This window comes from Anopheles maculipalpis, chromosome 2RL (genome assembly GCF_943734695.1).
Source record: "Anopheles maculipalpis chromosome 2RL, idAnoMacuDA_375_x, whole genome shotgun sequence".
Lineage (NCBI taxonomy): Eukaryota > Metazoa > Arthropoda > Insecta > Diptera > Culicidae > Anopheles > Anopheles maculipalpis.
Genome location: NC_064871.1, coordinates 46,865,002 through 46,885,054, shown reverse-complemented (window position 1 = coordinate 46,885,054; position 20,053 = coordinate 46,865,002). Strand labels below are relative to the sequence as shown.

Below are 20,053 nucleotides of genomic sequence, written 5' to 3'. Positions count from 1 at the left end.
TTTTCCCCATTTTTACCGTAAACTAACAAACAAATGCTGCATTTTTTAAGACGTTGCACATTTCCCATTTTCATTATTTTAAATCTACATCCTTCCGAGTGCTAAATAGCTTACATAAGCCTAACCGATGAATAGGAAAGAAGTTGCCTATTTAGAACAGGAAATTGCTACAAATTAGCAGAAAAAAACAAACAGTACGAAATTTTAAGCGTCCACTTTAACTCGAAAGTCGAGAGCAATAGTAACCGTATTCAGGAAGATAAAACACAATTCATATTACAATTCATACTGGAAAATAAACTTACAGGTAAAGAAGAAAAAAATGTGGAAAATGTAACGTAGAATTTAAAACATAACATATATATTATGGCAAAAGAGATAAGCGAAATAGACAAAAAAGCAATTATCCACATCACCTGGTGATCAAGGAGAACGGTTACGAAAAAATAAAAGAATCACAGGAAGGAGTACTACGGTTTTGATAAGCATTACACGCATAATCAAAGAGTGCTGTGCAATATATATGCGCACTAGTGTGTTAAGTTTGATAAACTTAACGTAGCGCAACGCCAGAATGGAGAACATTACGATAGGAGAAGAAAATGGAGAAGCAAAAAAAAAAAAGTTACTAACAAAACGCAGTTCTTATATGAAAATCAAAAACCACGATTAAACAAAAAGAAACATACTTGATAAACCTTCCTAATGGGAGATAGTGTATGTGTACGCGAAAGTTTTTTTTTTCTTTTAACAATGTATCGGAGAAATTAGGCACGTGGAGGAAGGCTCACGCAGTAAAACCATGTAATAAAATCCACTAGCTATTTTTTGTGGCAATAATAAAGCGTAAATATAAAAGTGAAAACGTCCAACGTAATGTGCTCTGTGGTATGTGCTTTTTGTACGAAGAAAACCGATCTTTATTTCTTCGCACTCGACGCACTTGATAACACATTTAACACTTCTCTAGCTCACTTTACCACTGCTATCACTTATCCCGCAGCCGAAACGATTAGTGTTTGTCCCAGCCGTATGACTTGCCGGGTGTTGGAAGTCTCGCGGGCGATCTGCAATGTAAGATTTAGCGTTCTATTTCAATTTACCATGCTACTTATCTTGGAATATTTACCCTTTTTCTGCCAGCAGCTTCTGGCTGGTCAAATCGATTGGTGGAGCAACTTCGCGACGTGCATCACGGATCACGTAGTGGTTCGCCGACAGTCTGTAGGTGTGAACGGCGGACAGTTAAGTTACAAAGTTTTTCATTCTAAAAAGTTAAGGAAAAGGAGGGATTTACTTGTGCGCTGGTCCATCGGGCAGATTCGGTGGCGGTTGAGTTCTGGCCGCAATTCCATCCTCGAAACGGAGCGCATTTGTATGTTCTCGCTACAAATAGCAAACATTTACTCGTCAGATGAAACATTCATTACATAATTGTATGTCCTGCAATGGTGCGGTATGCAACCACACAATCGCTTTTAAGCATTACTTACACCGAGCAGAAACGAACGAAGTCTCTGCAGCATCGGCGAAATATCACGGCGCACAACCCCGGACATGGCTTCGGCTTAGATTACACGGATGATTTCGTACTATGTTCAGTTTTCCTGGTTGTATGCCCAAAACTGTGTCCGACACCTGTGTTGAGAAGATCAATGTTTTGATTTTGTTCGTTCGAATGACAGATTATGTAGTTGTCGCATTACCCGTGGAGATACGTTCATGCCGTCGATTCGAACACTCAAGATGGTTTATCAAATTAAATTTATTTTGTTTTTTTTCTTTGCATTTAACACAAGAAAATAATAGCAAACAACGAAGAAATAGTGTAAGCATTTTTTCTTTGTGCGTAAGTTAATAAATACATAACTAAAAGGTAATAAAATAATTGTTCTTGATCGGATTATTCGTGGCACTTCATGGAATTTCGTGTGTCAAATATGGCCTGTGGCGTTGTTTAGTGTGTGTTTACGGCCCTGGTAGTTGTGCAGGCGAACGGGATAGCAGCAGCACAAGAGCAAAAGATAGGAATCGCGGTGGTCGGGTGTGAAAGTGTAGGAATTTTCAGAACATCAACCATTTTCCTCCCAATACGGTGGTGCATTTTCTTTCTGTGACTGATAACGTGCGCGTCACCATCGTCCACCGAGCGGAGGAATGGTTTGTTAAACGCAGTGTGATGTGAGCTTGATCACAAGTTTTATGTATTTTGCTGCGAGTTCCGAGCACGCATACCATACGAAACAGAGATAAAAAAACGCATTTGGCTCCCTAACCTTCATCGATGGGAGCAGCAGCGCTTGTTCGAATAGATTTCTCGATATGATGAACTGGTTCACTGGTAGCACAGCACTGGAAAAGTTATGTGTTTTTCCTTAGAACAAGACACAACAGTTAGCAAGTATTTGCTGTAAGCTAAAACTCCCCTCAGAAAGTCGGGCTACTGCAGTAAAATTGTCTTCCTGATTGAGTATGCGTGTTGTTTTTTTTTCTTCTGTGTGTGAATTACGGCTACGAGCAGGTGACAGTAAGGAATAATACATCAGGCTGGCCGTCGTGTGATATGCATTGTGGCTAAACAATTGCATTGTTGGTTCCAAAATCCAAAAAAGCTTATCAAACCTGTGAATTATCGCCCATTGCTAGCCATTTCGGTGCTCGTTTGCGTATTGGTGAGATCCACTCGGGGTTTTTTCTTGTTTGGTTGGAAAAACAGCATCATTAGTAGGCCTCGGAAAAGTTCTGCCCATTCTGTGACACATACAATCCAGTGTGAAAAACGCTGCTAGTGAGTGCATGTGTGTGTGTGCTTGGTTTCGTAGAGGCAAGAAAAAAAAATCCCAACTGGTCTCGCATCCATTAAACCTAGCAGAGAGTATCGGAAAGAACATCACCGAAGCAAACCGTGCGTTTAGTATAGTGAAAAAAAATTGGTTTACGTTGACGACTAGTGGAAGGAAAGAACCATGCAAAGTGTCTTCTCGCGCCTAATAGTACTCGGCGTGGTTCGATTTTCCTAGTTTTGTATTTCATTTGTTCTTTCTTACTTATTCGTACACATTGTGGTCTATCATTAGTGTGGCGGATAGTAGCAGTGTTGTGTCCCGTTTGTTATCAGTGTGCACGCGTTTGAAGCATACACACACAGGCAGGCAGGCAGGCAGGCATCACAATCGGGAAAGGCCTATTTAATTTGCGAGAACGCTGGTCTCATCCTCGGTGTGTTGTATGTGGTGCAAGAGTAGCAGCAATCAGCGCAACATCGTCATCTCGCGTCGTTCGTCCTGTGTGTGATTGTTTCCTCGCACAAGGGAGAAGGACGAAACAGTGTGCCCGGAGTACGAAACCACTAAAAAAATCATCTGAATAAGTGAACCAGTGCAACATCCTTGTGTGGTGTGTAGTAGCAGTGTGTCGGACGGACGGAGCTCGGAGCGGCTGCTTCAACGAGCGAAAATGTACAGTAAAATGAATGGATATCCTTCGTCATCCTTTCGATCAAGGTATGGTTGGGGGATACACTGGGGAGAGGGGGGGGGGGGGGTTTGGAGATTTAAATCCGTCCACATTTGTATGTGTGTGCCTTCTTGTTAGACTGCTGCTGTGTTGTTGTTGGGAAACCTACTACGATTCTACACCACAGCGCTGTGTACGAGAAAGAAATCAGGCTGACCCAATCCGAAGGACGAAACGATGATGCGATGGAAGTGTATGCTAGTGCTAAAACGAGCGAGATCATTACGATGACTAAGAGGTGGGAAAATAAGGGAAAAACCAACCAAAATGTGCATACAATGATGAAGAGTGAGTGCACACACACATGAGTGTGTATATTGAGGCGAAAACAATGACGCGGACGCGGAATAGTTGTGGGAAGGGCGCGCGGAAATCGATAAAAATGATCCACTTTGAAATAATAATCAAGTCGCCTGAGAGTGATACTAAGGACTCCGTTGAAAGAAGAACACAAAAACCACTCGGACACCAGGCAACCGAGCAGGCCTTTGCTTGTCAATCCTTTTCCTTTTCATCGCGCGTCTTCTAGCACGTGGCAGCACGTAGAGATGGAATCACGGTAGGAAAGGCGGATTGATGCTGCTGGTGTGCGTCGTTCCTGCCAAGTGCCGTCTTTGATGGGCCGCTTTGTTCCCCCTGTTCAAGAATATCAATTCTGTTTATGAATTTATTTTCCATTTCCCCAATCCTTCCGCACGCGGGATATGTTCCCCCAAACCGGGTCATCAATACAACACCAGGGCCGGACATAGCGTGTGGATGGGTTTTATTTACAATTTATGTAATTTTATTCGACAACATTTACATGATTTGGTTTCTTCTGTGCTAATTCTACTAACAATATGTTTTTCTTTTCTGTTCCGTCTCATTTTCGATTCTCTTCGACGTCGTCGCCATCGGCTTTCCATCCGGACACTTACCACGACCCTACCTGCTTCTGTGCTTCTGTAGCAGTGGCCGACTTTGGGGCATGTCGCACTCGCTACCCTCCGGAATGGTACGATTTGCCTGTATAATTCCAATCAAAGCTCGCGCTTACACTGCGCTTACGGTGCGCTTGGTTGGAGTGCACTGGAGATGCCGATTCTAAAACGACCGATCCCTTGCCGTGCGTTTGTATTTCTTAGCAGAAATGGTCTACAAATCCTGAGCCGATAGACAGTAGGAACCATTTGCAAGTCTTGCTCTCTTTAATTGCGCTTTTTCACCTCACACACGCACACACATACACACACAAGCTGAAAACACAAGAAAAAGCGGTTGCTTCTCCAGAGCTGGCGACAACCTGTCCACGAGGATTGCTGCATTACGACGGTGACGTCGGAACGCTTCTTCGTGTACCCCGTTTTGTTGGCAATCGACCACACTTGAGCATCATCATCTACGTTTTATTCGACCACACGTATCGTGTGTGTTTTCTTGTTTAAGGGCGAATAAATTTTGATGTGTTTTGATAACCGAGGTGGTCGAGTAGAGTAGAGCAGGGTCGATAGGAATCAATGGTATCCATTCGGTATCGGAGTTTTCGAAGAATCATCCCGATGAAAGATTAAGTTCGAGATATGCTGATCAGAGCTATAAATCACCCTGAAACTAGATGGTAAATAGAAGCATAGAAATAGAATATCTACTCATTGATTGTCTAATGCCGCACAAGGAACACAAACGCACGCAAGGAAGAACGGGGAAGGCTTCGTCCCAAGTTTGCTTTAGGGCGCAATCCGCCAGTCTGTACCACCACCAACCGAGCACTACCGTGTGCGCGCTGTACTACGCGCGGTTGGCGCGCATAAAAAAGTTCAAATTGTTCTGCAATCTTCCAGTCAAACTACCTGCAGGATGCCGACTTTTCGTCCTATTCCCGACCCCGGCTGTACGGCGATATGCCGTCGAGCAGTACGTTCGGTGGTGGGAATCCATCGACACCGCACCACCATCACCATCACCACCATCACAATCACAGCCAACCATCGTCCCATCACCACACATCCTCGTCCAGCACCAGCTCGCTGACCGGCATGAACTTTGGACCGGGTGGATCGTCGTCCGGTGGCGGCAATGCCGGTACAAACCTGATCGTCAACTATCTGCCGCAGGACATGACGGAGCGGGAGATGTACTCGATGTTCTCCTCGATAGGACCGCTCGAGAGCTGTCGACTGATGAGAGATCTAAAGGTATGCTCGACGGTACGACATAAAACACAACACACAAACACACGATGAGACACGATGCACGGCATGGGTTTTACACCGTTGCTGTCTCTTCCTGCCGAAGACTATAAAAAGCCCACTTTACAATTAGCTTTAGTAGTGACTGGGTGTGATTGGTTTTGTGTGGTGCTAAACGGAATGAATACAAGATAAAAAGGACGAAAACTAAACAACCAATAGAGCAAGCAAGCATACACACAGAGTCGATGGAAATGAGATGCTGGGGGTTTGAAAAGCTCGTTGCTTGCACACTTACTAGAAGCTACATTTCGCAATGGGCATTATCATCATTATCAGCATCATCATCATGAATGTCGTCATTCTCCGTTGGTAATGATGGTGTGAGGCATCATTTGGGTAGGCAGAGCATTTGGCGCTCTGACGGTGACTGCAGTAATTTAGCATTAGAAATAACATAATTGCGGCTTATACGTGTAATGTAGGGCATCCAAAACTATACTGGGAAGAAGCTAAAAGGAAGGGCAATTCGGCTTTCTTAATGTTTTATACCATTATCGAAATATTGTTGGGGTATTTGGTGAAAGAATATTGTTTCTTTATTCGTTTTTTGAGTGAAATGGGCAATCAGTTTTTGTTGTAATTTTATTCATTTACAAGAATACGGTAATATTGACCAAAAAAGCATATTTAGTTAAAGCGGGTAATATAGTGTGGGGACTAGGAAAAACTTGTCACACTTTTTACATACCTTTAAAGCCTCTGTTGAACTCGTCACTATGTAGTGCCGCTTTAGTAATTGTTTTAATATTGATTGAAAATGTTTGTTTTCGTAGTGTTTGTCACTGATTCTTTCGTTTGATGTGTGGGAAAACGGAAGTAATGTATCATACTTTCAATAGCAGCAAAATGGCTTGTTTTATGAAATTGGATCGCCGCCATTGAGTATCATATCGTATTGTGATCGATATTCGAATAACCTGCGCTTCAATTAAATTACAGTTACAAATGACATGTACTTATTCTGCCTTTTTCCTACTGTATAAATGAATCTTGTAACATAAGATGGGGGACTCTTTTGACCACTACGCCAAGGGTAGTATATGCCTCTAGAACAAAATTTACATTTTTCCTTTTATATCCGACAAATTTCGAATTTTCATTTCGACATACAAGGAGATTTTTAATTGTAATCTAAATTTCTCCTAATTAAATTCACTTAAACCCCTTTTTGTAACCTTAGAACGGAGTATGTCATGATCTATCTGTAGGAAAGACTCCAAGAAATTGCAAAATAATACAACCAAAGTTTTAAACTAGTAATGTATAAATATATATGTTGCTTTCATCGCCTGGATATGCTTCCGTACAGGAATTATCTAAGGGTATGAAGCACGAACCGTGATTTTGCTAGTTTATTGTTTTCTGTCTGTTTTCCTGTTTCTTCACATACAAAAAAAACTGTTTGGAAACTGAAGCAGACTGGGTACAGTTACGGCTTTGGTTTCGTCAACTACCTGAGCGAGGATGCGGCCCAACGGGCAATCAAGTGTCTGAACGGGTATCCGCTGCGTAACAAGCGTCTAAAGGTTTCGTACGCACGGCCACAGAGCGACGATATCAAGGAAACGAACCTGTACATTACGAACCTGCCGCGCACGATCACCGAGGAACAGTTGGACATAATTTTCGGCAAATATGGCACCATCGTACAGAAGAACATACTGCGTGATAAGCTGACTGGTCAGCCCCGTGGGGTGGCTTTCGTACGGTAAGCAACAACGCCAAAAAAGTGACATTTATGTATTTTGTGTTCAACCGTTCTGACCGTTTTTTTTTAAATTATTGCATTGAACAGGTTCAATAAGCGCGAGGAAGCGCAGGAAGCTATATCGGCCCTTAACAACGTGATCCCACAGGGTGGCAATCAACCGTTGATAGTGCGGGTCGCGGAAGACCATGGTCGAGCAAAGGCGGCACTCTACGTACCCTCGTACAACTCTATCGTGCACAACAATAGAGGTAGAGTACGAATGCGCAATACACCGTACTGAATTGAATCATTTGACATACTCATATATCTATCAACACACACACACACACATACCCTCAGATATACATACACTTACATCTCCATCCTTAATAATCATCCTAGTGTGTGTATCTTCTTGAAAGAGGATTTCCCAATAGATTGTTCCGAGACAGTTTCCCAGTTACATACTATTTGAAGTAAGCATTGACAATGAGCATACAAAGTGCCGGAATCCAAGGGATTATTACAGCGTTTCTCTGGTCAGTAGTGATAGCATCCATTACTGATGATTTGTGATTATGAAGTAACGAAATGGAATATTTCTCCTCACGCATGACATACGCGTCAGGGTATTGGGAAGAGTTGAAATTGCCATAGGAACTCTAACGCGCACATCTTCGTTAATTTCAAATTTGTTGAAAGAATTATTACAAGTCTTCAGTAACGTGAAACAGACAAATCCCATCTTTTTAAAATGCTCGTTCCCAATATCCTTATGCTTGTCCCGTTTGAGGTGGAAATATTCTTTTCTTAGTCATCCTATTAGTAAGATGCGATATCCCAAAACTGGCCCGAGAAACGCTGCCAATTCAGGATTTCGATCGCTTTCTACAGTTAATTCAAGTGTTGAGTTCCATTGTCATTGCTCGTATCACACGTATCGCACTTCCCAGGAACTGTAACGAAAACGATACATTTATATTTTAACGATTGGAATTGCAATGCGAAAAAGCGATTAGAGGAGACAAAATGGCTTTCAAAAAGTCTGTCTTTGTCTCTTAAATATGAGTTTGTTAATATTTTTATTTGTCTATTTCTAAATCTTTCCTAATAATTTTTGTTGCTTGCGCAGTTTTAAATAGTTCTCTTTTACTTTATGTGGTGTACCCTGTGCCCCTAGTACACGATTTAGTTGTTGCCTTTGAATTTGCAATTTATTGTGTGAGTGGCTATTTCGATTTTGTCAGCCAATTGCAAACAATCTTTGCAATTTTTACTCTAATTTTTTTTTTTTTCGATACGGTAAGCCGTCATACTAAAATAAAAAAAAATCTTTCCATTTCATGTTACCAATGGTAATGGCATACAATACACATGAGGGTTTCTCCTGTTTTTTACCTTTTCGTTACAAGCTGATGGTTGATTTCAAAAACTAGATCTAGGTGATTTTTTTAGTTTTTTAGATAAATATATACATGCATGACGATTGGCAACCTCTTTAGCTCGCTTCGATGTAGTTGGATGTGTTCAGATAAACAGATTAAGCATATTATTTCAACTCGGCTTCAATCGGTTAGCTAAAGGATACGCGGTTTAAGCTAGTGAAAGGAATGATCAAAGTAGGGCCATCGAAATTGTTTTTTTTTTTTTCATTAGCAACCTACACAACCTACAACCTACTGTACAAGTGAGTCACAGCGATGTGTATGCAGCGTGTAAAAAGGATTAATAATGTTGTATGTGTTTGTTGAATGTTAACACAACGGGTGGCCACTCTAAACATATATACCGTCAGTTGCATAACTGTACGGCAAAAGCAATTTTGTTACAGTTAGCATTAACAATTACACAGAGTGTGCAGAAAACAAGATAAAAAGATTTTTCCATTCGTTAGTAAACTTTTTTTTCTTCTCTCCTCCTCAATATGTAAATGACGATATTTTTTTTTAGAAATTAAAGCATTTGCAGCATGTGTTTTTAATGTTTGTTTATTTTCGTGCGCCAAAAGCACGCTTATCCGTGTTGCAATGCTTTTGTCTTCTTTTGACCTAATTGTTCAATATTTTTCGAACTATCACATTTACTTCTTTCCACACCATTTAGTCCTTCATAGGAAAATGTTTTTCTCGAACAAGGCAAGTTTAGTTAGATGTTAGGATTCAGAAAGGTGCCGCCTGAAAGGACCAAAGCACCATGATGAGCAATCACCCTAAAACAGCATTTTGTGCAGCAAAACCGATGTTTGTGTGAAGAATCTCAGCTGTAGCTGCAGCTGATCCTTTTTTTTTATAATGAATATTTTCCTTTTCAAAAAGAACCAAAGTCATTATAAACACATTAGTTTTGCAACAATATAACTGAACAACCAGGGAAAATGTGTGTACGTTTGTAGAATGAAGAAGAGAGATATGAGTTAATGTGTTAAGCGTTAGGTAAGATCGATCGGTTGCAACACATATCATCATAAGAGTCAAACGTAACGGCAACATATTATCGTTAATATCTATACCATATATCATAATAAATAATGATAGCGTTATCAATTTAGCAATGCGAGAGTTTTTTTTTTAATAGGTAATAGTTGAGATGAGATGAGCAAACGTAAGTTCCATACTTAAGATGACGATGTTTTGTCGTTGTTTTTTTTTTGTTTATATGTATATGTATGTTTATTTTTTATTTTTAGGAGCTTTCGGTGCAATCATCCAAGAGAACTAGAGCAAATGTTGTTGTGTAAATGCAGTAGAAGAAGCAGCAAGCATACGAAGCGAAAATGCTTGATGTACTTTGTATAGCGTGTTAGCTTTTATTGTATGAAATGCTATACTCTCTCATCTGCTGCCCTTTAGTGTATATCATGTAGTATAACGAACATATAGCGCAAATGAAGCAGCAAACGCGTTTTATGCCCGTTTTTGTTTTCTTATTGTAAACTGTCCGTAGATTGCAATACGCTCTCTATTACTCCCTTATTGTTTTTGCGTTGTCGTTTTCTTGCCACATTTGTCAACCTTTCATAAGTATTCATTGCTCATGAGAATCATGCGATTTTGTGAAACGTTTTCTCATGATTAGCCAACACAGAGGAAGCGGTCATTCATTCCCGTTTTCTGCATCATTTTCACACTAGGATTAAACATGCTATCATGATACGTTTTTCCTCCGTGCTTTTGTACCGGAATGTTGATGTGCGTTAGTACATATACACTCGGACACGCTCTGTAGGCGAAACCATTTGCTTCTTATGTATTATTGCAACACACGTAGTTGATGCAAGTGTGATGTTTGCTGTGTATGATTGCGTTAGAGTGGTGCATTTCAATCATACGATCGATCAGTGCCGGCTTCCATGATCAACCTTCCAACAAACAATCCACACATGTTCACACACACACTGTTCATTTGGAGTAACCCGCACTAGCCAACACACACTCCTAAATGGTTTGATACTGTTTTCTTCCATTTCTATTTCTCACAACGTACGGAAATCGGTTGCTGCTGGTTCTGCCCGCTTGGTTCCTGTTTGGTTCCGTTGCCAACGTTGTCTTACGATGGCAAAATAAACATTTTCGCTGGACCACTATCCACCACCACTGCGCCTCTATGTGTATGTGTGTGTGTGTGCTTTTGTTGTGTTGTATTTGTGTGCTGCGGCTTGGATGCCCTCTGATTCAGCCGATGGATTGGACTTTAGCAATAGGAACAACATTGACTCGTATCCTTACTGATATTTAAGGTACTATTAGATAGTATTTATCGTAGTCATCATTTAGCGTTGTCATGTTGTGCAATGCAGTAACAACAGTAGTGATAGGTTGTGGAAGCAAACGCGCCTGGCCAACTGAATGTACTCCTGGGGCGGAGATCGTTACCTGCCGAGGACAACCAAATCGGGACAAAGGAGTGGTGCGTTTTGTAATGTAAAACCAAACCTAACTCGTTCACTATAAACAGATCGATTGTGTAAGTGCATGGTGCCACCGATAGGCGATCGAGGGCGAAAGAGAGAGAGAGAGTGCAACACATTATTGTGAGATTAATAAGTAAGACTTTTTATACAATATCAATCAAACTACTAAACCTTTCGTTAAAACTGCAAACTTTATAGACTGTGCATGTGAATCGATCGCGTTTGTGCTGTATATATATAATAGAGCAAGGAAGAACTAAAACCAAATTTGTGTGTAAGATTTCGACGGTCCTGTTGAAAATTGCTAGTATTAAAGGTAGAGAAAGTATTTATATCAAAGATAGAATACCAGATATCAATCCCCAATCTATAATAGATAAGATTTATGTGATCAAGCGAAGCATAGGAAGGAAGCAAATCGCGTGTTCCAAAAAAAGTGGTGTAATAATAGAAAAACGCTCTCTTAAATCTGTTAAAATTGTTGTCCAAAGATGCAAACAGTTATATTTACAGTAAAAAGGGGTGCGCAGTACGATGGGTGCCGTTCTATCACAAACACCGATCTATTTTAATTTCGTTCTTCCGTTTCTAGATGTTAGTGTGACTGATTAGTTAAAAAGAAACGTGTTTGAAATGTGCTACACCTGCATCAAAAAATAAAAAAAATACAAAACTATACTCTAAAACAGGGGTCTCCAAACATTTCGATGTCCGGGTCGCTTGAGGTAACTCCAGATAGAATATCAAAAAGTTTTAATTGAAGGCGATGCATTATCTATTAGTTTGAGCAATCTTTCTTAACATTATCTGCGTATTTGATATCGATGAGATCTCTTCCAGCGATCTTTGAAACAATTCTTTGCTTGATGCTTGAAGTATCACAGGGTATCAGGGAGAGACCCGCCAAGATCATCCTTTAAAATTATCCTTTTTTTTTAATCTTTTGATTATGTATAGTGGTTGACATTATTTACTATTATTTAAATCTAAAAAAACACACAAATATGTTATAAATTAGCAATATGATCTCGGCTATTCGTAGTTTGGATACCCCTGCTCTGAAAGGCTTGGTCATACTACTGTGGCTTATAAAACTATCAAAGGTTTCCGATCATCACTAATGCGAGAGTAAAAAAACATGTAGAATTAACACTAAGAAAGCAAATCCTAAGACTTGTGTTTCAATCGATGGGAAACGGCTTAGTTTATATAAAATTACCAATAGAGAACACGTTTGCCAATTAACGCTTGTCTGTTTGATGGTACTCAAGTTTGGTTTAATGATTAGCTAACTGAAGATGAATTTAGTTGTAAGTTTTTCAACACATCAAAAGGATAAATATTTTCATGATCTTTCTACAGTACTATGTCTATTCCCTTCACTAATTTCTATTGCTTTATAGCTTTGTTTTCATTACATTACGCATTAGTTTTTGGATCATCCTTCCATGGTGATCTTCATATTTTCTAAGTATCATTCTTCTCTACTACCTTCTCTTCTACCCTACCGACACTTGCGCATTCACAATGCATAACATACATTTTTTGGCAGATTACAGCTATCTTTCATCTTACTAACAACTACAACTTATATCTCTCTTTCCACGCAATCCTGCATGGTCCTGTGTTGTCTAACAATGGACAACCTCATTTTCTCCCCCCATTCTTCCTTTCCAATCGAATGTTTTCCCCAATGCCACCAACCAACCGTTCGTATCACATTTCAGCACTACTTCCACGTCAGAATTCGATGAAATATAGCGATCGTTCGAGTGGGCTGCTCCGATCGCATCATTCGCTAATATTTTACTAAGTTGACACTTGGCGACATTGGATGATAATGGATCGAAGGATCTTGTGTTCTTGTGCTTCTTTGCTTTCAACATCGAAACAAACAGGAGAGCAAAAATCCTCATTAAGCGGAGGCATCGTGGTGGTAGGATATTTGATCGTTTCTTTATGTACACATTTTTTCGAGGAGAGCTGTAAACGTAACGGTTGTAAAACTTCAATTGTAGTCTAAGTGACATGCAAACACTTTGAGCGAGAGAGAGAGAGAGAGAGAGAAAACCTACAACTCACTGGTTATAAGGCACACACCGCAGTAAATCGATCGATCGAAAACGTATAGTTGTGAGCTAAAATAATATAGTTGCTGTGGAAATGGTGGTAGCGTGTACATCAAAGCATGTAGAACAGATTTTATATACAACCCTGTGTTCAATGGAATCGCAACAAGCTAGTGCGCGATGATCGATCAGGCATAATAATTCTTCCTATATGGCGAATGTGTATGTATAAGGTTGCTGTTAACAATACTTCCTTTATGCAATAGTTTTGCTTCCATTTATGTTGTCAGCAGAAGGCCCTAAACGTTAGCAAAAATGCTGTAACAAGACTTCTTGTTCTGATTGAAGTACTTATTCAAAAGAGAAAAAAAAGGAACAAAAATCTAGCTATACTTACGAATGAAAACAGGGTTCAACTAAATCTCACTAGAGTAAAAAGACAGGAGGACAAAGTTAGTGTACCGGTGTGTAAGGGGAAGAGGTCATCATCTATATTAGAAACATTTTGAACTAAACTCACCATTTTCAATTGTACAGTTGCAAAATTCAAACAATTACTCAAAGTTGTGCTCCAATCACTTGTTCAGATTCCTTTTCTTAGCCTGTACAACTCGACTGAAAGCTTTGGAAAAAATCTTGCTTTGCTGCGATCGCAAGTACATCAACAAAAAACCTCCATCTCGAGTACATAATATGGGAAACATACATAATCTGCCATTTGCTATTTGCTATAGTTGCACTAAAAGGAAAAACTCGAACTTTTTTGGGAGATGATCTTCTTCTGTAAAAAGGAAAGTCCCCTTCGGCTCCTTATAAGCGTCGGGCCTAACTATCTTTAACATACAAAGAATGACTTTAAGGAGTTGGCCAGTTGGAATTTAGATTTATAGGATATACTTTTTCGAAAATACATAAAAACCAAGTCAAACAAACGGCGATGCAAATAATAGCTTCAAACTTAATACGCCCAAGCTCCGAGAATTGTGAAAGGATCGATAAAGACTTACAGATGACACGTCTTTCCTATTTGGTTTAATTAACATGGAAGTTTACGTTTGTTGTAGCAGTACCAAATAAAAAAAGACCGGAGAACACACAACAATAGCAAACAGATCAAACAATTGAATCTCACTCTAGCAATACGAAAAAAAAAAACACAAAAACCAAAACGTGTGATACACCATGTACGTGAAATTATAGTAAGATTAGAAAACTAAACAAGGATTAATAGAACAGAATACGTTCTTCTTCGTTGTGCACGGTTGTAGAGAAAATGGCGTAGAAAGAAAGGACGTAAATACGAGAAAAGTAGTAGCGTCCTCCTTTATTCGGACGACATTCGTCCGAATTTGCGGTAATTCGCCTAACAGTGGCAAAACTTGCCGAACTTGCGGCGGTGGCGCCAGTTGTGTCACTTGATAATCCTCTACTATCTCTCTCTCTCTTTCGCTCTCTCTCTCTCTCTCTCTCTCTCTCTCTCTCTCTCTCTCTCTCTCTTTCTCCATACCTCATTAAGCAAGTTAGTCAAGAAAACAAGCAGCATATTAATAAGAGAGGTGCAGATTTAGGACATACCATTCCGATATATTGCTACTGCTGCTGCTGCTGCTGCTGCTAAATTTAAATAAAATCAAACTCTTCCTCAAGATTACAACCAGACACAGATAGAGAAATGGTCCAGATTTCAATCAAAACAAACATTTTCTCACCAAACCCTTTATAGAACGGCTTAGCATTAGCAGGTTTGATATCTTCCGAAATAAATAGTGATTAATGATGATTATTATTGCGCTTTAGCCGCATTGCTAATTTTAAGAGAAGAGGAGGAAGAAAGACGATAAAGGCAACCAATGATTGAGGGTGGTGAAGATTTGCATTTGTTCCTTGGCAGTTATTAATTTTTGGCTTGCAAATCTTCGATTAGATCACACACATAGTAGAGACGATAGTTTTGGCGAATAGATAAGAGCGAAAAAATATTAATAAAATAACGAGGAGAATTGAGTGAATTATGAACAAAAAGCGAAGCGTAAGCGTAAATTTCGATGACGCTACGAACGAATTCTTGAGAAACGCGGAAAAAGAAAGAACTAAGTAAAACAAACAAACAAAAAACGAATACTGTTTACATGTTATGGCACAAAGAAACATAAGTAGTAGTACGAGATAGCTTGAAAAGACGAAAAAAAAAACATTTACGTGTCTTATATATTGAACCAATGGCATATATACATATAAAAACTATATATATATATACACAAAAAAACATATACATTCTGTTTGTTCTCCTATTATTACGAAAACTAATGTTAAAAAAGAAAACGGAAAAAAACAAATAATAATGACTTAAAAAAACACGAGCGAGACAGCAGGACAGATCTAGGCAAATTGTAATGTAACGAGATAAAAAAAAGAAGTTAGAATTGAACAATAGATTCTCTGTACCGGTAGTGCAATTGTTCGTGCGTGTGTGTGTATAAGTCTGTATGCGTGTGTGTGATATTCTGGAAGGTGGTTGTGTATATAGCAAGATCTGACTTTATTATAGTGACTGGCTAAATATATTATCCATTTATTTGGTTCAAAATGAAGCTGACACATGTTTTAAATGATACAACACTAAAATATTGAAAGGATTATTTTTTTTAAATTTATTATTAAGTATCACGGCGCGTCGTCGTATTGTCATTGAAAGGTACTTACAAGGAAATATGTTACATTTAAATGAAAAATGGAACACATTTTCTACATTCAAAACAAATCCTAACCGATATGAAGCCATGAACCAACAGGAAGTGAAAAAAAAAAATCCTCAAATGTTCACGAGGTCTAGGGAACGCTTCAGTTACAAGTTTCCGATTGAGCAGTTACTTTGAGTGAGCCTGTTCCCCTCTTTCTTTCATATCAGCGCCTACTGTTCGTCAGAAATTAAATAAAAACAAAACTTTTTATATCCCAACACGGATACATGAACAAAAATATTTCTTTATTCACTTCCTATATGCGTAACACCTTGATTCCGGCAGCAAATTCGATTCCGGTACAGCTTCCATACGGTTGGCGAGCATCTGCTAGAGCCGGCAAAACACTGCCACTACGGTACGGTCAGGGAGCATTTGGTAGAGCCGGCAAATGCACGATGCTAGAACCAACATTGGCATGTTTGTGAGGTGGCATAGAGGTAGAAATATAATCGTAATCAGTGTTCAACTGATTACGATTATATTTCGTTGCTGCTCGGTACTGCCGCTCGATGTCATACCGATGTTTGAAGTCAGTTTTCCGTGCTCCGATCCTCAGAATCTGTGTAATTTATGCCATGCCTGCTGCTGAAAATGTCAAAGGACGTAATAACTTTCGGCACAAAATACCTGGCAAAAATAGGATCTGGCGCATCTTAGAAATCTAGTAGAATGTAGGCATAAGCACTTGCAACAGATCTTGAATGCAAAAAAAGAGCATATAATGGTTTTGCATCGTTTTTTTTTTTTCTAATTCAAATTTGGATTATCTTGTAAAGAATGTAGAGAATAATGTGGGCTTCATTTTTATCCAAATAAATTGGAAAAATTATAAAAAGAGTAGACATGAGCATTTCATTTTGTCGGTCACTGTATTTTAGCCTGTTAAAGTTCAATTTCATTTGAAGAATTGAAATGTGTTCAGACGTGAGTTTATATTTTTTGGGAGCTGTATCAACACTTTACCTTTGAAATATTTCGCAAATACAAAAAAATTCCTATAAGAACGTGGAAACGCACGGTGTGCGCTACAGGAAAATCAAATTAATTTGTCAATTATTCAAAGCAGTTAGGTGTGTGCCATATAGAGTGTGTGTTTGTGCGCATTTATTATAAGTAGAGATGAATTTATATAACAATGAGCGCGTTTATTGTTTGTTAACACACCATTTAGTGATGGTCCAAAGGCTAGTCCAGTCAGTAGATATAGTGAAACTATACTGAACGGAAAAAGAACAGAAAAATAGGGCCATGTAGAATTTAAAATGGTTATATATCGCTTCCTTATAATTTGTTACACACAATTGATGATTTCCTTGACTCTGTCCGGTTGCGGTTACTAATCACGAGTGCAGTAAATAAGGCAAAATCGGCCTCCAATTAATCGGGTGTGCGTGTGCATGATATATGTATGTGTGTTTGTGTGTGTACGTGTGATATTATAGATGAGTTTGAGTTGTTTTATTCTTTCGGATAAAAGTAGAGCAAAACTCTCGTATAGAATATAACAACAACAGCAAAACTTACGTGAAAGGGAAAACATGAGCATAAATAATGTAAAAACATTAAAAAAAAAAGAAAACACAATGAAACGAAACATAAGATCTAGTTATTAGCTGTGATTTTTTGGTTGTGTCAACCAGAGAGCAATGTATGGCAATGTATGGAGGAAAAAAAAACACACAAACTATTAAGATAGTCTAACTAAACTTGATGAACGGGGGGGGAAAATGTAAAAAAAAACTAAACAAAAACTAAGGAATAATTTAAAACGAAGAGAACGGTACACAAATACAATTGTTTGGGAAAGTTCCGGGAAAAGAAGGGTCAGAAATGGTAACTGGAATACGAAAAAGTTCCGTAGTTGGAAACATTGCGATCCCCAAAGTAATTAAAATAAAAAAAAAACCCCAAACACTCTCGGCACACCATAGTAGGAAGAAATTGTATAAATTCTGCCCCCGTAAAACAGAAAAAAGTCGAAAACAAAAGAAAAAACGAAGAGATAAAAAGTTGCTTCCAAAGGAGGAGAGAAGAAAAGCAGTAAAATACATAATACAACTGAGAGATGAAAACTACAAGCATAAAACTCCGCGTAAGTGTGTGTGAAGTGTGAATGATGAAAATGCGTATGAAAATCGATGCATCGTATATGCATTATATGTATGACTGTGTGTGTGTGTGTGTGTGGGTGCGATATTGTATAAATTACAAGAAATATGAAAAGCGAACATTTAAAATCGAACTCGAAATGAAACAAGAAACACACTCTATTGAACTTAGAATAAGCCGTTTTTTCCCCCCTCTCCTAAGAGCCACGTGTGTTTTATGTGCTGAGAACGTGCTTTAAAGCAAGGATGAAGCCCGGCAGAGAAGTGGACAGTGCTAGATGGGTGTGATTGATTGAGTGTGTGGCGACTAGGACGAAAGTCGGGAAGTGTAGAAGGTTTTTTTTACGGTCCTCCCAGTTACTTTAAACCAACAACCTGTAAAGCAGTACTTAAAATTCTAGGTAATTTGGAACGGAAATTACTTACATCCCAATGGACAAATACACACGCACACACGAAACACGACATGACAAAATCTAAAAGAAGCTATTAATGCAAAAGACGACAGAAACTGGAAAGGACAAACGTAACAAACGTAACTGTGCAGTTTAGACGACTCCAATCGATGGACGAGATGGATTAATTGCACAATTGAAACTCACACACATACAGATACAAATACACCCCATCCCCTCTACCCTCCAATCCCTTCCAATCCCCTTCAATAGAACGGACGTGTTTAGATACATTATATTATTATACATATATACATACACATATATTATATATATTTGAAATGGTACATTTTCCAACGTTTAGATATGTTTGATCTATGTAAAAGCATTATTAAAGACACAAAAAACGGAAATAAAACAGAAAAAAACAAATAACAAACAAAAATCATGTTTTTTTATTTCTTTACGGTTCGTGTTTGGTGTACATAAAGTCTGCTAAGTCTTGTTTGTTTGTTTTATTACAAGTGACTATTAATCGTTTACTCTATGAAACCGAAAACCTACGAGTGGGGTTTCTCTTCCCAAACTTAAATGGGAAGCATAATATTTCTATTCTAAAAATGTAAATGTTTTCAGCTTTAGTTTTAGTTAAAATTCCCAAATGAAATTCGTAATACAAGTATAGAAAATTGCATGCTTTACTATCGAGATGAAAGAACAATTAATTAATAAAGATTAGTGAATTTAGCATCCGAACACTTGTCATTCGCTCCGAAATGCGTTGCGTTGCGTCAATCAAAGGGCCTTCATTAAAACATGTAACAAAACAGATTATGGATGAAGGCTTCTTCGTCTACTTGGCTTAAAGACCTTCTAGTAGTGGATAGCCAGTCCTCACTACGATGGAACGGTCCGGATGGGATTTGAAACGGATGGATGGATGAACGCGTGCACACGTTCTTTTCGTCTCCATCAAATCGATAAGTCGTTTAAGCTGAGGGCTAACGTTTGAGCATTTATAGCACGATCAGGACATATTATTGAAAGTATAATAAAATACTAACGATTTGATGTTCGAAACATATTTCTGTTTAAAAAATTGTAATAGAAAAACTGCCCAAATTATGGACAGAAGTCCCAAATCAAATTTACAGTATACTCGATTTTTCGGCAATCGGTCTGACCCATAGATGGCGCCGCTAGTATTAAATGCATAATATTTTTATATAGCACCAACCTTCAAATGATTCGTGTCAAAATTTGACGTCTGTATGTCAATTAGTTAGTGAGACAGAGCGTCTTTTGTCAAGCAACTTTTGGTTGCTTGACGAACGAAAAAAGAACAAAGAAGAAAAAAGTGTTGTTCCACCAAGACAACGCACCGTGC

The 20,053-nt window shown here is 38.8% G+C and overlaps 4 protein-coding genes across 9 annotated transcripts in view; 3 read left to right on the top strand and 1 right to left on the bottom strand.

Annotated features, from left to right (window-relative positions):
- LOC126559512 (NADH dehydrogenase [ubiquinone] 1 alpha subcomplex subunit 7-like) overlaps window positions 1-1,562 on the bottom strand; it is a 387,608-nt gene extending 386,046 nt beyond the window's left edge. For both annotated transcript variants that reach the window (XM_050215679.1, XM_050215681.1), the window contains exons 1-4: window positions 1,494-1,562; window positions 1,298-1,386; window positions 1,130-1,222; window positions 984-1,067 (exon numbers count right to left, since the gene is read on the bottom strand). In XM_050215679.1, coding sequence (XP_050071636.1) covers window positions 1,013-1,067; window positions 1,130-1,222; window positions 1,298-1,386; window positions 1,494-1,559 — 303 coding nt within the window. In that variant the 5' untranslated portion in view covers window positions 1,560-1,562 and the 3' untranslated portion in view covers window positions 984-1,012. The remainder of the gene's footprint in view (window positions 1-983; window positions 1,068-1,129; window positions 1,223-1,297; window positions 1,387-1,493) is intronic.
- Window positions 1-20,053, top strand: part of LOC126559496 (ribosomal protein 63, mitochondrial) — a 278,118-nt gene that overhangs the window by 65,358 nt on the left and 192,707 nt on the right. The gene's annotated exons all lie outside the window — the stretch shown is intronic.
- Window positions 1-20,053, top strand: part of LOC126559183 (uncharacterized) — a 456,771-nt gene that overhangs the window by 365,850 nt on the left and 70,868 nt on the right. The window lies entirely within an intron of this gene.
- LOC126558604 (sex-lethal homolog) lies at window positions 3,457-7,742 on the top strand. 5 transcript variants are annotated; one of them, XM_050214648.1, is made up of 5 exons: window positions 3,457-3,503; window positions 4,468-4,513; window positions 5,355-5,693; window positions 7,166-7,458; window positions 7,546-7,742. In XM_050214648.1, exons 1-5 carry the CDS (start codon window positions 3,457-3,459, stop codon window positions 7,739-7,741), a joined length of 921 nt encoding a protein of 306 aa, XP_050070605.1. In that variant the 3' UTR covers window position 7,742. The 5 variants fall into 5 exon arrangements, with proteins under 5 accessions (XP_050070605.1, XP_050070603.1, XP_050070602.1 ...); XM_050214646.1 differs by having other exon boundaries at window positions 5,340-5,693; window positions 7,169-7,458; XM_050214645.1 differs by having other exon boundaries at window positions 5,340-5,693.

What these genes read in the sequence shown, in the direction of transcription:
- LOC126558604 (XM_050214645.1), top strand. Translation starts at nt 3,457, where the DNA reads ATGTACAGTAAAATGAATGGATATCCTTCGTCATCCTTTCGATCAAG. An exon ending in TCGTCATCCTTTCGATCAAG is followed by an intron (nt 3,504 to 4,467) that starts GTATGGTTGGGG and finishes GTGCTTCTGTAG; the next exon opens with CAGTGGCCGACTTTGGGGCA. An exon ending in GACTGATGAGAGATCTAAAG is followed by an intron (nt 5,694 to 7,165) that starts GTATGCTCGACG and finishes TGGAAACTGAAG; the next exon opens with CAGACTGGGTACAGTTACGG.